Below are 17,168 nucleotides of genomic sequence, written 5' to 3' on the forward strand. Positions count from 1 at the left end.
TAGGGCTGTTATTATGAGGATGAATGGAGGGCGAGCAGAGGAGCAGTGAAACCTCAGAACATCACTCTGACATCGGTCTTATCTGGAGGAAGTTGCTGAAATGATGAATTGTATAACCAAAACCAAAACTTAACCAGTGACAGTTATGTTATCTATAAAGCAACAAGACAACGAAAGCCATAGCAGATCTGAGAGGCTCAAAAACTCCAGAACAAAGTGATCTTGTTGTGAGATTAGATTTTTTTTTTTTTTTTTAGACTTTTATCTAATTCATTGGTTAATCCTGGTCAAAATAAATCAAAAAAGGAGTATTAGAACACAATACAACACTGCCACAGCCACTACAGGCTGCAACTATGACAAATGTAATATTTTTTTGTTTACTTTGATTGAGGTATTGTAAAATGTGCCGAGCCAAACTTGTGTAAAAATGAATTTGTACTGTCCCCTCCTCATACTTCAACCTAAAGACCATGTAGCTGTCTGACACTTACAGATGTCTTGCTACTTGTCTTTGAGTGCTTGTTTGATCTCTTTCCATCTCAGCAGTGCAAACAAACAAAGGTCCCGACAGCTTCTAACAACTCTGTCATCTGTGAAACTTATTCAATTTCAACTGCAGATCTAGAAATAATCAGAGAACAAGTTCAGAAGCGTGACGTGTTCAGTTGTTTTCTATTAGAACATGGCAGGCCCGTAGGTGTGTCACATGCAGAGACAAAAGGTAAACTGGCAGAATGTGGGACACGGTGGGGCAATGTTGTTTTCCTTCATCTCAGCTGACCCTGCACCAAGTAAACAGAAGGGGAGAGAAAATGGTTTCCGAATGGGTGTTTTCTCTCCTTTTTCCAACTCTTTTTACGAGGAGTTTAAATTTCAGGCCCGGAGGTCGTGGCCTCTCCGTTTCAAGCCTTCAGAGAGGAGGTGGGGCGGGGGAACCTGTCGCTGAGAATAAAAGGCCCGTCAGCTGAAGAGGTGCAGCCGTGTTCGTACCCCTGCCTCGCCGGACGTGAACAGGAACGAGCGCCTCCAGTCAGCTGCCTCGGGGAGATCCCAGGTGGCAAATATACTCCTGCTGAGGCGAGCGAGCATTCGATCCCACCCAGCGGAGGTCAGGGAGTCTTTCGAGACGGAGTAGCCAGAGCTCGGTGGTTTAGGTGACCGGCGAGGCGTGACTCGTTGAGGCGGAAAGTTTCTGGCACCCCATTAACAGCAGGATGGGACGGTCCAGAGGGGCTTTAAGGGCCCTCAACGTCTCGTCTCCTTTCACCTCACACCGGCAGCTGGACGGCTCGCTCTCGCTCGTTCTCAGCAACCCTCCTCTGGTTTATAATGATGTTTTGCGGGGCGACGAGAGTTTCAAGGCTGCAGCTGAAAGTCCTGTGTGTGTCAGAGACTTGTTACACACACACACACACACACACACACACACACACACACACACACACACACACACACACACACACACACACACACACACACACACACACACACACGATAGATGGGTCCCTGGTGGCTTTCTGTGAAACATGATCCACATAAGGTGAGAAAAAAGAAATACACAACACGGATGGGAACTGAGCACAAAGTAGAACGAAGGAGAGGTGTGGAGTTCGGGAGACAGCCGAGAGTCAGAGCGACATGGTCGAACACGAGAGAAAAGGAGAGTATGTTGGGGAGGAAGTCGGTGGATGGAGGATTGAAAAATTATTTCCCCTGGGTCTGCAAGTTGGAGATACAGCACGCAGAGCAGCAGAGGAAATCCCCCTCTCCAACGGTGCTCCATCCCATCCCTCCGTCATCTGTGCTGGGCTTCCTGCAGGTTTGGAGCCTCTGAAACAGACTGAAACGCACACAGAATAGCACCTGACGCATATTGCACATAATGAGGCCTCCTCCGCTGTAATAGACACTGAAAGCCACACAGTCAGCAAAAATATCCAAACCACACGCTGGGACAATGACAGAAAGCATAAAGTAGATTAAAAACATCAAAAATATTCACTATAAGTCAGTACAGAAATATTTATATACAATAAGACAAATACAAACAACATGCACAGGCAAAGATCCATTACAAATGTATTTATTGATCTGCAGAAAGTCAGTTATAACTGGTAAAAAAAAAAAAAAAAAAAAAAAAAGAAACAATAACACTTCTGATCACTTTGACTTCCCACTGATGGTGAAATGTTAAAAATAAAAGGTTCATAAATATGATGAACAATACAAGCAAATACATTCTGCTTCATTGTTAACAGGTTAGTAGAAGAGGCGATTTGGGTCCAATCCATTTGAACTCCTCCAGCATTCCCAAAAAAACAAAAGAAAAGTCAAAACCTAAAAAAAACAACCCAGAGAAGGGCTCACTTCAGTGATTGATGTGCCAAGTCTCAAAGCTTTGGAGCTGGTAGGTTGGTGTGTTTTGGCCCAGAGTACAAATAACACATGTTTTACACGGTTAACGAATACTTTCAAAAGATGTAACCTTCCAAGCAGCTGCTGGTTTTTTAACGATCTCAGCACCCTCTTTGTTTGTGGAAGTTCAACACGTAGCTCCTGGGCTAAAACAAAGAAAACCACCAGTCTGAGGCTTCAAGTCTGCCTGGACTGTATATAACACAGGACACGCATGAAATGGACTGGTTCCAAATCACAGAAATGAGGAGCGACCTGTCCTGACCCAGAGGTGAGCCTACAAACTGGATCAGCTGCCGCCACTTCCTGCGTCCGACTCCTCGCCACAGTTTACAGGTGATGAGGTGTAAGGCACTGACAGCACCTCGTGGTAGTGCAATGGTCAGCGGTTCCCTGTACCTTTGCTTTAAAAAACAAAACAAAAAAAACAGGTTCTGGTTTTTCATAAAGTGATCCGTTTCTTCAAAACCAGTGGAACCTTTCTAAAGGGTCGAGAACCCGGCAACGTCTGATGAAACTGATAAAGAAAAATGAGCACGTAGTGGAGCAATGGAACAGATGCAACAACAGCAGCAGCTTACTGATTGAGAGTAATGCAAGTGTGTGTGTGTGTGTGTGTGTGTGTGTACAATGTACAGTAAATACACACTTCTACATAAGAAGTCAAATTAAAGAAGCAACTGTAAAAAAAAAAAAAAAAAAACCCTGCTTTGGTAAAGCAGTATGTAAAAACACTCCATCACTGTATAAAGCTGATTATCGCATTCACATGATAACATGACAAGCAAATGTGACATTTGACATTCTCATACTTTTGTTGTTTTTTGTTGTTTTTTTAAAGGGAGGAAGAAAAAAAAAAGGAGAAGCGAAATGTTTGATTGTGTAATAATTAACACTTTTTATGTTAAAATACTGACAAGCATGTGTCAGAACCTTCGTCTGCAAAGTGCAAAGGCCCGATCAGCACATGGAATAGTTATTTGAGATTGAGCATGGAAACGATCTCCGAGTGGAAAGAAATTTAAATGAATTTCCATGTTGTGTCCTCTGTCACAGAAGAGCACGCGCGGTATGTGTTAACCAACACTGTCAAGAGAACACCGAAATCAAAGAGTTGCAGACATTTAACACAAAGCCAATTTCAAACCGAGTCATCAGTGGACTCAGTCACAACACTGCCTCCGGCACGAACGGGAAAAGGACGACGCGTTCTCTTGAGGAAGAACGCGGCGGCCGAGACCAAATCCTAAAACGCAAACTCTCGTCTGTTACAGAAAGCAGGCCCGCCTGTGACCGAGACGTAGGGACTTTGTAACAAAATAAATAATTAAAATGAACCTAAAAACAAAAATATATATATTTAAATTCTACAATCCAAGATTTCACCATTTACCGAAGAACAAGAAACTCTGGAGGCTGGAAAAAGGGATCCGACGCACAGTCTCCGTTCTCCTCGACCAGGGCGGAGCACGTCACCGCGGCCCGAAGGCTCACAGCTGACGAAGCGATGAAGACAATACTGGGACGTGAATGAAACCAAGAGGAAGAGAGAGAGAGAGAGAGAGACGCAGCGTCCGAGTTATGGTTTGGAATTCACCTGCCAGAGCCGGATACAAAATAAAGTCCTATAATGAATACAAAAGGAAATTAGACTGAGCAGAATAATTAACTTCCTGATTCGTGCTTTCAGTCATCTTTAGCGTCGACTCGTACGAAGCTACAATCATTACCAAAACAAAACCAAAAAAAAAAAGATTCAGAGTTTTAATTATAACTTCACTGCACTTTAACATAATTTATTTGTATTAACATTTATTTTCCTTCTTTTTAGCGACCTCTTACCCGATGCAAGCGGCCACGTGCGGACGATAAGACCGTCCGGATACGGGAGTATATTGCTACCTCTATTCAAGCGCCGTGTCCCACTGAAGTCGCTTCTAGTGAAACTTCGCTCGGACCTCTGCTCCGGGACTCGGATTTTTGAGTAATTGGTACTGACCCCGAAGGCCGAGTGGTTGGGGCGTATTTCTGATGGGTGCAAAAGGAGCGAGTCCGTGGTTCGACGTTTGTGTCGCAAAGTAATACTTGTCTGTGTGTCAGGTGACCCTCACTGATGTCATCTGGCTTAGCAAGCGTTCATTTTGGACCCAGGACAGAAAGTAAAAAAAAATAAATTGAAAAAAAAAAAGAAGAATTTAATGAACGAATGGCAGGTAGGTGATTTTTTTTTGGGGGGGGGTGGGGGGAGGGGAGGGCTGCAGATTGTTAAAAAAGCACAGTAAAAATCTTTGATATTTACACAGGAAAGTGAATTACATTCAGGCAGCAAAAAGGAGAGGCTGATGGCCTCCCCCCCCCCCCCCCCCGTGTACGAGGTACGTTTGGCACTGCTAATACTCAACCCATCCCCACACACACACACTCTCCGTGACAGTCCCGTTTCATCCCTTTGTCTTCTGTCCCTTCATCAGGTTAACCTGCAGGTCAAGATCAACTCTGACTGCTGCAGGTCTACGTGTCACTTCTGCTCATACTATTCATTCATGTGATACTCGGGTGGGGGGGGGTTTGAAGTGGTAAACGTTGAAGCGTGGGGCCAGTGGCGCTTTCCTGCGACTGTCTTTTGATAAGACGGGAACCAGGAAGATCCAGTCCTCCCCGTGCCCGTCCCCCCCGACCCCGTCCCCCCCCCCGTCCCCCCGCCTCAATCAGCAGGAGTCTTTGGTTCACAAGGCACATGTGTGTGCATCTCTCGACAGAAACCCTCCTGTATTTCATCCGATTCTTCTTTTTTTTTTTTTTATCATATTCTCCTTTGATGTGAAAACCCCGGCAGTGCGCAGGCCACTTGAAGTCCGAGTTGGTTTTTTTTTCCCCCTCCACAAGTCAATCCATTTCCCAGCATGCTTCCTGTTTCGTAGTCCTTTGGGAACGGCGGAGGGAGACTAGGTGGGTGTAAACTCAGATGCCGTTGGTCAGATCTGTGATGATGTTGGCCTTCACCAGCTTGCGGAGGAAGTCCTTCTCCTTAGATATGTTGTGCGTCCAAGACTGCGGGAGGATCGGGAGAACAGAATAAAGTCAAAAAGAACGATACAACATCACAGATTAAGCACCTTTTCCAAAAGCACAGTGACGTCCACTAATCTACAAGCCTGTAAGATTAACGGCACACCTGGAATGAACAATTTGCTCCGGGCGATCCGATCACAAGTGACCAGCTTTAAGCCCGGCAGTTTACGGCGTTATTATGCGTCTCAGTTTGTCTCGAGTGACAACTGGTGAGCAGATCTCCCGTCCCCGCTCTAAACGCAAATAAACACGTGCAATCACGAAAATAAAGTAAATTAGCACATTAGTCAAAGCAACAGGCGGTTAACACAAAGAGACATCTTTGCTCACCGGAGGTATAGAGAAATTTACGGCGTATTTCACGCGTGTAAATGTCTGGGAGGTTTAGAATGAACAACCTGGACCGTCAAGTTCGGGGTCCGATTATTTAACGAATCCAGCGGGTTCGAGGGTCGGGGCTCTCGAGCCGCTGCGAATAAATAAACTGCACAAGAGGGCGGCGGCTCTTCCACAGCTGCGGGTCGGATGCGTGTCAGAAACTTGACGAGATAAACTAAAAGAAAGGAGAAAAAAAAAAGCTAAACCCAGAGGAGGGTTGAGTAAAACATGCGTCTCACACAGGCTTGTGTTTCTACCCACTAAACAGCTGCTTTACAGCAACAAGTCTGCAGGTAAGTCGCTCCTGCGTTCCGTACAGCGCAGCCGCGCTCGGCAGAATCACGCAGGAAATAAACGGAACGCATGAAGAGCGGGCGGAGGGTCTTCAGGTGTCCGAGAGGAGGAAAGAAAGCGTCCGGAACCAAATGAACCCGACGTCACGTGACGGTAACACTCGTCAGCACGGGGTCAGATAAAAGCACAGGAACATGGCGACCGGAGCTGCATTCATTTTTTTTAATTGCTCATTCAGCCGAGTAGCTTCTAATGTGACGCGGGACGCGTTGCGTTCACACCGCTGAACGGTGGTCTGAGCAGATGGGATCTCATCCCGGGTGCATTCACACCTGCACTTCCAGCCGACCACGTGCGATCCGATCTCCGCGGACGGATGTTTAATGCCAGGTGCGCGGAGCCTCCCGAGTTAGTTTAGGATTCATATTCCCAGCGTCTGGACACGTGGGTGTTCAAGTGTGCAAATATACATGTGTATATGTTACACCACGCCGGGTCAGTTTTCCTCCCTGCTGTGTTATGAGAGTTCAGTCCAGCGGGCCGACGTGTAACCAGAGCCGGCGGTTCCTGTGTGGTGCTTTGGGATGAAGAGACAAAAGAATGGCCAGGCAGCAAATAAAAGAGGTAACGGGCTGAGAAAGAAAACCGCACAAGGGGGAATAGGAGGAATAGGAGCGGTGCTGTTCAAACAGAAGGGCCGATACAATTCGGCGTCTGCATTTGCAAACATATTTTTTTCTAAGATGTTCAGTTTGCCAAGACTGACAACCTAATTAGCCATTAGCAGTGCACTCCTCCTCCTCAACCCCCCCCCCAGTCAGCTGTTGGTTTAACAGCTTGTTTAGAAAGCCGACGTCCAACACAAGACGAGTCCTGTTCTGATTAAGGAGAAGACGGCATTTGCTGAAAAGCTCACGTGGTTTGTGGCTTCCAAATCATTTTGTGATGAAAATAATCTATTTGTTGGGAAAGAAGAAAAAAAAAAAAACCAAAAAAAACCCCCCCCCGCTGTGACTGGAATGTGCACAGACTGGCGGCAACGTCATGACGCCAAAACCATACATTACTTCATTTTGGGGAAAGATTCTCTTTCCTCAATTAAAAAAAATAAATACAGAACATGTAATTTACAAATTAGATCCGTATGTGGTTCCAGAAGAAAATAGTGCAGGTTGGTGGCAGCGAAAACTAAACTAGCTACGCTGACATGGTATCACCTTTAAAGCTGATGTGGATTACTTATGAGCAAACAGATGGATATTTATATAATGAGCAAACAGGAGGGAGACCGAGCATTATTTTGGGATCATGTCTTGGGCTACCTTCTAAATCAGGGGTGTCAAACTCATTTCAGTTAAGTGGCCACATACGGCCCACTTTGATCTCAAGTGGGCCAGACCAGTAAAATCGTAGCATAATAACGCATACGTAACGACAATATTTCTCTATGTTTAAAATCATTGGTGAAGGTTTTTGGATGATAAACCCTATTTTAAGGTCTTTCTACAATAAACTAGAAACATAAAAGAGCAAAAACTCAGACATCAGCCCGCTGTTTATCTGCCTGGGCTCCCCTCTGCAGATTCCCTCGCTTTGTGACGCGGTTGACGGCCAACGCGTCACAAAGCGAGCAGCGAGCAGCGAGCGCTGCTGCCTCCGGAGCAGACGTCGCATTTACGCCGTTTTTGAAGCAATTACTGGATCGATTAAAAAAAAAAAAAAAATTACAAAACGTTTGTACTCACAAACCTCCGTATTCTCATAGAAATGCAATTTACATCTTTCTGTAATTTTCACACTTAGCAAAGTCATCCGGCGGGCCGAGCCGGACCCCCTGGCGGGCCGTATGTTTGACACCCCTGTTCTAAATACAATCCTTAAATTCACACCTCTATTTCTCTGTTTGGAAGTGAGTGAAAAGTATTAAAAATAGTGAAGTTGCAACCATGAAATCAAAACTGAAGATGAGCTGAAAGATGCCAGCAGCTCCACGGTGTTGGGTGTTTGTCGATGTGTGACATCTTTTCACATTCAAGTAAAAAAATATCGATCATAGTGTATTATTTGATCCTTAATTATGTCATCTCAAAGCGTTGGAATCGATTTAGTCAAACTGCTGTCTAAACTGACCTATCTAACATTTTGTTATTAACTTCTGTATAGTTGCTGTGGTTACATGATTTCCATGGATGATTTCACGGATGTGTGGTTCTAGAAAATGAAAACAACCCCAGGGACGGGCAGTGGTTGAAGTGTTCCAAACAAAAAAAGCCAAAAGTATCCCATTAATTAGCCGTGTGTGGCTGATGATGACAATGTTGATGAAGATGATGATAATAAATGCCAAAGGTTCACTGAGAGTTTAGACGAAGGTTATCATCATACTGAGCTCATGGTTTACACACGTCAGCACATGGGTGACATCTCTGATTCCACTGGGTTTCAGTGTAAACACGGCGAGGAAGACGTGACGGATGGAGCGGAGAGAGATCGGTCACGAGGACGTTTTAAAAAATCAGCGTTCAAACGACACATGTTGCTGCAGTGACTGACCAAAGATCAGCGCCGCTTCGATCTGCCGATCTTACAGATTTCATTTGATGCTGTCATTTTTCAGCATGAACTGAATTTGATATATCACGAAAAAAAAAATTGTTTTGTTTTAGTAGAGTTTTTTCTGTTATTTATTTATTTTTTTAAATCCTTTTTACTGGTGTTTAAATCAAGAATAATCTTTGTTCACCGGTCACTTTTGCTTGCGTGCTTACAATAATATTTCCAGTCAAATATTATTGTCTAAAAGGCCTCTGGCATGGTTACTTGGCAATGATACAAAAACTATACTGGGTAGCAATTTTCTAAATTAGACAAACCATTCACAAATCCTACAAGACAATGCAATTTATATGAACGTTCTGAGTAATGGGAGACAGTCATCAGAGCCGAACAAGAATATTTTAACTAATGGTACAATTATCACCTAGAGTACATTTCGAGGTGATAGTAACACAAATCTTTCCTTCCAACTATACAGATTTAACCGCACCAAAGTGGCTTCCCTTCAACTCTCATATCTGAATAACCACCACTTAGCAGAGTACGAGGAGCTGACTGACAGATCCAATCACTGCACCTCAAAAACTTTTGCCACAATGTTCATGGAACTCCAAAGTGACAGATTTTTGGTCTGAAAGAAAAACGCTGAGAGAAGTTTAACCCCAGCAGAATTCTTGGACTAATATTACCGTCAAGCCAAATTCTGAATGCTTTGTAGTGAATGTATTTTGGCTATCGTCCAGTTCAAATCCCCCCTCGGCCTCCTTCACAGGAGTGGTGGTCTCTCCTCATCAAACACTACACTTATTTTGTTTCTTCATTTCTGCGTGGCCAAAGCGGGCGAGGAAAAGCCTTAATATATTGTTCTCATTAACAGCGAGACAAATGTCATACCCATATTTCATTTAAAAAAATTAAAAAAATAAAATAAAAAAAAACTGCTAGTCTAAGAGCGGCTTGATTATTCGATAAGTTTGTAGTGAATTAAGTGCTCGTGTTTGAACTCTCACCTCTTTAATGGCAGACATCTTGACCGTCTCGTAATAGTGCAGGGGTGCGTGAGGCATGTTCATGTCGTACCCAAAACCAGCCACTGCCACCTCGTCACAGTTATGCAGCGCCATCGTTATCGCGACTGTTCCCAAAGTTGGAATGTTCTGCAGTGAAAACAAACACACACACACACACACACACATATATATACAGAAATAAATAATAAACATATTATATCACAGTAACAGGAATGATTACAGAGAATACAGTATAATTATTGTGAGTCAGTTTTGGAAGTGATCGTGGTCTGTGGCAGTGCTTCAGAGACGGATGCCCTCTCACTCGTGTATCCGTGTCCCTTCCTCCTTTGTGTTTCTGTCTTTGTTCTGCTCCACTGCTGCTAAATGACTTTGAGCTCTTGGTGATTAACTATTACCTTTAAGACGCAACCCTTGCAGACCTCTGCTACGACACAGTGATCTACAGGGTCGAACTGCGCTTCCTAACTGCCCTGGGCTGCCACAGATCTGGGTACAGGGCTGTGTGTGTGTGTGTGTGTGTGTGTGTGTGTGTGTGTGTGTGTGTGTGTGTGTGTGTGTGTGTGTGTGTGTGTGTGTGTGTGTGTGTGTGTGTGTGTGTGTGTGTGTGTGTGTGTGTGTGCGTGTGTGTGTGTTGCTGTACAAGAGTGAAAAAGAGTTTTGCATTGGAAAAAAAATTGCAGGAGCAGAAGAAAGAGTGGAGGGAGGCCCCATTTAAATCATTACCCTGATTTGCAGCCCTCAGGGTAGGTGGAGCTGAACTAGCAGCTGGCCAACCCCCTACTGTGTGTTCTAATACAGATTATTTTACACAAATGCTCCCACACACACACTCAACATAAACACATGTATAACAAATAGACCTCCTCATTAATTTCCATGTACATAAACATACAGTGGGATGGTCAGAGGAGAAACAGCGAAGTGTTCTAAAGGGTCAAATTGTGCCAAATGATACAGCCTGTGTTGTACGAGACGGTGCTGCAAACACACACACACACACACACACACACACACACACACACACACACACACACACACACACACACACACACACACACACACACACACACACACACACACACACACACAGAACCAGATGCCCACATGTTCAGCACATGTTGGAGAGTGGAGTTCATGCAGGGGTGCTCTGGTGGCCCCAGAGGGGAGAGTGAGGGTGATACACTCCCTCATGTCCCCTCCAATTCTCTCACAATATTCCCTCTACTCACCAACACCACACACAAACAGTGTATCCGTACGCAACTGTATACGGAGTGTTTAGCTTCAAATGCTCTGGGGTGTTTAGTTTGCAATTTCTCTGCTCTATGCTTTGTTAAGCGGCGAACAACTATTATTTCCTTTTTTTTTTCCACAAACAAATTGTTCTGTGGTAAAGACCTGAGACGGCAGTCGCAGGTTGCTAAACAAGGTGGGGACATCAACTTCTGAGATCGAATCACAGCACATACAAAACAACAAAATTCAGACTGGTCAGGGTTGCAGCAGCTATTCAACATTTCAGCAATGTAAACAATACAAAATTGTTTGGTATTTCTATTTAATGTGGTTTCTTTATCCGTCTCTGTATTTTGAAAGTGTTGGAGGTGCACTATTGTTGTGCAGTTTTAAATACAAATATACTAAAGTAAAATGCAAGTGAAAAGCAGGTTATATACATCTGCTATGAAAAAAGTGCATTTTGATAAAAAAAATTTAAAAAAATGTATACAACTGTTTCATAATAAGAGCCCTGTTACAACAGTGAAGAATATTAATGAATTGATGAAAAAGTTCTTAAACGACTCCAGAAACGGCAGCTTACGTAACATTTGTATATTTTATTCTATTAGGTAGTTTACAAGCATACTATTGTGCGAGGAGAGCAGTGTAATGTAACTGTAATGATTATGTTTCTCAGCTCAGAAACAAATTCTAAATGCTGGGCTTGTGCCCTTTTTTTTAAATTATTATTATTATTATTATTATAAAGATATTCAACTAAGCAAATTTTGAAAAATTCAGTAAATGAAAAGTCAGTGCATTTTCATCAACTGGAGTTGTTCAAATAACTAACTTACTTGTTTTTGTTCCTTTGGACAAAGAGCCAAATGAATTTGATGAGAAGAAGGAACAATTTATCCAATTCAAATAAAGAGCTTGTATTGCTGTAAATCTGGTCAAATTAAAATAAAAAAAAAAAAGCCATTGTGAATGTGTGTGGGTTTGTGTGTGTCGTACCCCTTTGCCCATTAGGCCGTTGTTGAATGGGAGGCCTATGAAGTGGAAGGCAGCCTCCTGGATGAAGTAGGGGTTGAGGATTCTCATCTCGGTCGGCTCCCTCGGCACATAGTGGGCCACCGACTTCCAGAAACCCTCCGTACCCCTCTGAAGAGATAACACAAACGGAGAAGACAAACAGAAAACATTTTAAGATTAACAATAAACTATGGTTTCATGTATATAACACACATAAACTGACACATGATGACACCTCCTCTGGGAAGAGCCAACTGAAATTGACCTGCCAAACATCAAAGAGAGATTATCCTGTGACATAAAACGCAGAAGCTAACCAGGAGCCAGACTCTTTCTGATTAGGGAAATGGCTTTTGGGCCTTAAATGGATGAAGTAAGGGCGAGGGGTTCGCAGGACATCAGTAATTATGACCCATCAGAAGAAAAGTCTTGCAGGGCCTGTGGGGGTGAGGGAGGGGGTGGGGGCGCAGCTGACCTTTGAATGCCAACAAGGCACTACATTACAGTCCCCCTCTTCAAAGTTTTACTAGTTGTAGAGAAGAAACTTTTGGGAATACAGGTGATAAGATAACCCAGATCTTAGCAGAACACTGGCATTACAGTCATTTGTCTACATTTCGCAAACAAACTCATCTTAATACACATTTAACAGTGTTTCTCAAAGAGACTTCAGTTAATAAGTGCCACTTTAACACCATCTTACTGACAAAAAAAAACCATGACAAGTGAAATATGACACAAGAATGAAGATGATGCTGCCAAAACTGTTACTCAGAGCAAAAGTTTTATATTCAATGGCAGGGACTGGTAGACGTTGGTGTAATATTACTCTTCTAACGGATTACATGGATTTGTATTGAAATGTTGTGGCAAGGTCTGCATTTATCTCTTACAATGATGTGCAGGTCAAGCTCTAAGACTGGATCTCCCGCCAACATCTGTGGTTAAATATGGTATTAAAAAGGAAATGGTTCAAATCACACCTTGACCTGAGGGTGTTCTGCGAGACCTCAGCTCTTTTTACACAAAGCAATCATCATCAGCCGCTACGACAAACTGTCAGACAGGCCGGCAACACCACCTGAATAAAATTACGTAACTCTAATGAAACACATTTGTTCCCTTCAGCGATACCAGAACAGCCACAGGATATTAGGAAACACTCACAAAAAGGTAGCCCTGAAAAAGTAAGTGAATACCCAATACTGAGTCGTTCAAATCTAACCGACACAATTTCACTCCAACAAATCAGTGCTCCTCAAACTATAAACCAAATGGACACACAACACACCAGCGGTGCGTGATTGACTTGCCTGACAATGTGACTTCCTAAAAGGCATGAAGCCAACAGGGTCAGCAGATGTAAATGGGAATCACCTGTTCAAATAGTGAAGCACCCGCCCGGCCACCTTTGATACATCAGTGCATGACTCTGTGTGTGTGCGTGTGTGTTTGTGTGTGTTGGCAAAGGCAGTAGCAACAAGTCTGCTGGCTTTGTGGCTTCGACAGCGGCAGCTCTTTTTGAACGCGGGCCCGGCTCTGAGGCTTCGGCAAGCTGCAACAGGAACGGCAGCTCATCTCTCCTGTCAACACAGCTTGTGTTTGCCAGGAATCTATTTAGCAGGGCTGTTTGGATGTGTGCACGTCTGTGTACGCTGAATAAAGAGAGTGATGCATTTTTTTTCTTTCTTTATTCTTGGAAGGAGAGAAGCTAATAACACACAACATGCACACGCCTTTGCTTTACATAGCAATGACCTGACATGTACATAGACATGAATGTCAAAGGGTGGGGAGCTCTTTGAAGATCTTCAGTCAGTACAGGTGGCTTTGAGAAATGTACAAGCAATTAGTATGTAAGGATTCAGGGCTGTTAAGAGGGAGGGGGTTGTGGGTGCTGTTGTGAGTTTAGGAATGTGGGAAGTTGCTTACATTAAAAGGACCAGTTAGCATGAACAGGACAGGGAAAGTTAAAAACACTCCACCCTCTTTAGACAGCATCCACCAGGGTGCTCTGAGCAAAGTATTTAGCCCTCAAACTATTCCACAAGAGCCGTGAAATGACAGCAATGAAGAATACGTTTATAGGGAGTTATTGGCTGAGTATTGGTAATACTCTGTATTTATTGGTAATAAAAAGTGAGTTTTAATATGTTTTTAATCAAGCCTTGTCTTGGTTGTTAAATAAGTACAGAAAATGTTGAAAATCAGAGGTGAATGCTGCAAAATCAGTCCTCCAAGCTCTTGCAAATAGCCTCAAGGGAACAGGATGTGGCTTCCACTGCGGACTGACCGCTAACCTCTGTGTGAGTGCGTATTAGTTTGTCAAGACAAATCCCTGCAACTGAGCCATTTGAACATGGACAGAACAGGAAACTGCAGAATGGTCCTGCGCCACTTACTCAGCAAGACCTGACACACACACACACACACACACACACACACACACACACACACACACACACACACACACACACACACACACACACACACACACACACACACAAAGGTGAACAGAAGTGTGTTGCTTCATCTGCTTTGGCTGTCGCTGGGCTGTGGTCAGACAGGAAATGACTGTTTCCCTTCTCTTGCGACAGCTTTATGGTTAAATTGGTCAGGATTATTAGATTTAAGTGTGCGCACAAGGCAGTGTGCTCCAATAAAGCACCTGTTAAAACAACCTCCAGCTCAGAGACTTATTATTCGCACTGCAAGGAGATAGACTGTAGAGTAGTCGGCATCAATCAGTCAGAAGAGCTTAAAGTCAGCTGTGTGGTAGTCTGTTTATAGTGCAACTTATCACATTTTATATTTTAGACGGTGAAGTGTCATTATCATCATTCTATCTTTAGCGGCTGATCCTTTATTTGTGTCAAGGAATTTGACACTTTTTAGTATTTTCCTGCCTACATAAGTAATTTGCGCTTTACAGGTGTTGAACATACTGTACCAAGCTAGGGTGAGGAGCTGTAGTGGAGATGAGAGGAAATATTAAAAGGACGGTCCTTGGACTGAAGACTATAACTTATACCCGACACAAAGGGTTGCTTTGAGTTTCAGACTGACGCAATTGTCATTTTCCCGTCAAGCCCTCAGGTTGTTTAAACAGGAAATGTACTTGCACCCATATGCGCGCCCATTGGTGTATTAGTCTTAAAATGAGGTGTGACCTGTAGCTGAAAGTGATTGGCCAAAAAAAAAACCTGGTCCTAAGTCAATGGTGCAGTATTCTACTGCTATTTTAAGGGCTCTGAATTAAGATAGTAACATGCGCCTATATAGGTGGCTGAATCATGAATTATGTAGAAATGCTCTGCTTGTTACACAGTTCACAAACATGCAAAATACTGAAATCAAAAATATGCAAAAGATTATTTTTGTGCACATCAATCAGCTTCATCTGCACACAAGCAGATATATTTCCTCTGCAGAGAAGTATTCTTTCCTGGCAACTTTTCCATTATAATAGAGATTTGTCATGGTGAAAGTGCACCTGGCTTTATAAGTAGACGGTAGATGACACTCTTGATTGGTTTAATTAATAATACAATCAAAACACACCTACGATTATTTAAAAGACAAAGCAACCGGGCACCTTACTTTGTGCTTAGATTGTGCTGCACAACATCAGGAGAATACGTCCTCTTCTCACTCAGAAGGCGGCGCAGGTTCTGGTCCAGGTTCTGGTCATCTCACGTCTGGACTACTGTAACTACCTCCTGGCAGGTCTACCTGTTAGTGCTATCCGACCTCTGCAGCTCATCCAGAATGCAGCAGCTCGACTGGTCTTTAACCTCCTAAATTCACTCACACTACTCCGCTCCTCCGCTCCCTTCACTGGTTACCAGCAGCTGCCCGCATCCGTTTCCAAACATTGGTACTGAGCTGCAAACAGATCGGGTCCAGTCTACATCCAGGACATGGTCCAACCTGACATCCAAGCACTTTGTAGTTTGGCTTTCTTGAAGAAATTGTATTTTCTTGATTCTTGTTGTTCTGGGTTTTGTACCCTCATGGTTGAAATGCACTTATTGTAAGTCGCTTTGGATAAAAGCATCAGCTAAATGAAATGTAATGTAATTATCCCCCGCTAAAATCGCAAAAGTTAATTTGGACATGTTTTTAATGCATTAGCTTTATGATTTTCAGACTCTGTGCTTAGATCATTAAAATAGAACCCTAAGAATCATTGAGGAGGAAATGTACAGAAGCTGTGATGCAGTAAATAAGAGGGAACAAGCAAAGTGGCCACAGTCCCTTACTTTATATATATATATATATATATATATATAAAGCCACACCAAACAATAGGTACTCCCAGTGAGGTTTCCATTAGCAAGCTTAAAATGGAGCAGGTATTTAGTGTGTAGTCCGAGAAAAGGGTGTTCACCAGAGTAACATCAAAGCTCGCAGGTTTTAAAGTAGTGAGCTTCAGAGAAACTGAGTTTAAGACTGGTTGAGTGCATCTAAAAGTGGATTGGAGTCCAAATTTGTGCATTTTCAGTACATCTACTTTATATCTGAGTGGTTATGAACCACAGTAACATTCACAACATTTACTGAAAACCAACTGTAAACATGGTTCCCCAGGCAAAGCAGCGAGCTGAGGAGCCGAGTACATCCGTGTTTCAACATGGTACAATGTCTGATTAAAATTACACAAATAAACATTCATTGTATTTGATAAGGTTGCTGTTGGGAAGTTCAGGGTGTACCGTTAATGCATATGTCAGACAGTAGATGAAAACACTTAATTTGTTCTATGTCAGTGTTGTCATCTCCAGCTAAAGCTTTACAAAGGCTAAGTGTATTTATTCAGTGATTTCATAGCTGTAGGAAAATCACAGCTACACAAACCATCAAAAAAAAAAGAGCTTCAAGCAGTGGATTACAGGAAGACAATGCAACAGGGTGAAAATCTGCTGTAAGCCAGGAGAAGTGAGGGATCAAACAGATGGAAAAAGTGATGTGGACGGAGACACAGAAGGTTAAGAGCAGTGACAAAAGGAAAACTATAACGGAAAAAAAAAAGGTGATGTACATAACTACTAAAAATGTCAGAAAAGTGCGTCTTGGTGAAATTCTTAAATTAGACTGGGCATAAACATGATGGCATGTGACCTTTTTCCCAATGGATAAAATTGAAAATACAGCTCAGTT

At 43.1% G+C, this 17,168-nt stretch overlaps 1 protein-coding gene across 7 annotated transcripts in view; it reads right to left on the reverse strand.

The window, feature by feature from the left end:
• Positions 1–2,070: 2,070 nt before the first annotated feature.
• The window catches only part of st3gal3b (ST3 beta-galactoside alpha-2,3-sialyltransferase 3b), a 56,452-nt gene continuing 41,354 nt past the window's right edge, over positions 2,071–17,168 (reverse strand). For all 7 annotated transcript variants that reach the window (XM_069712487.1, XM_069712483.1, XM_069712486.1 and 4 more), the window contains 3 exons: positions 11,991–12,137; positions 9,729–9,875; positions 2,071–5,469 (listed from right to left, as the gene is read on the reverse strand). In XM_069712487.1, the coding sequence (XP_069568588.1) occupies positions 5,380–5,469; positions 9,729–9,875; positions 11,991–12,137 (384 nt within the window). In that variant the 3' untranslated portion in view covers positions 2,071–5,379. The remainder of the gene's footprint in view (positions 5,470–9,728; positions 9,876–11,990; positions 12,138–17,168) is intronic.

The sequence above is a fragment of the Brachyistius frenatus genome, unplaced genomic scaffold, assembly GCF_029030835.1.
Source record: "Brachyistius frenatus isolate BFR_SWC_R1_liver_20210118 unplaced genomic scaffold, ASM2903083v1 Contig_110, whole genome shotgun sequence".
Taxonomy (NCBI): domain Eukaryota; kingdom Metazoa; phylum Chordata; class Actinopteri; family Embiotocidae; genus Brachyistius; species Brachyistius frenatus.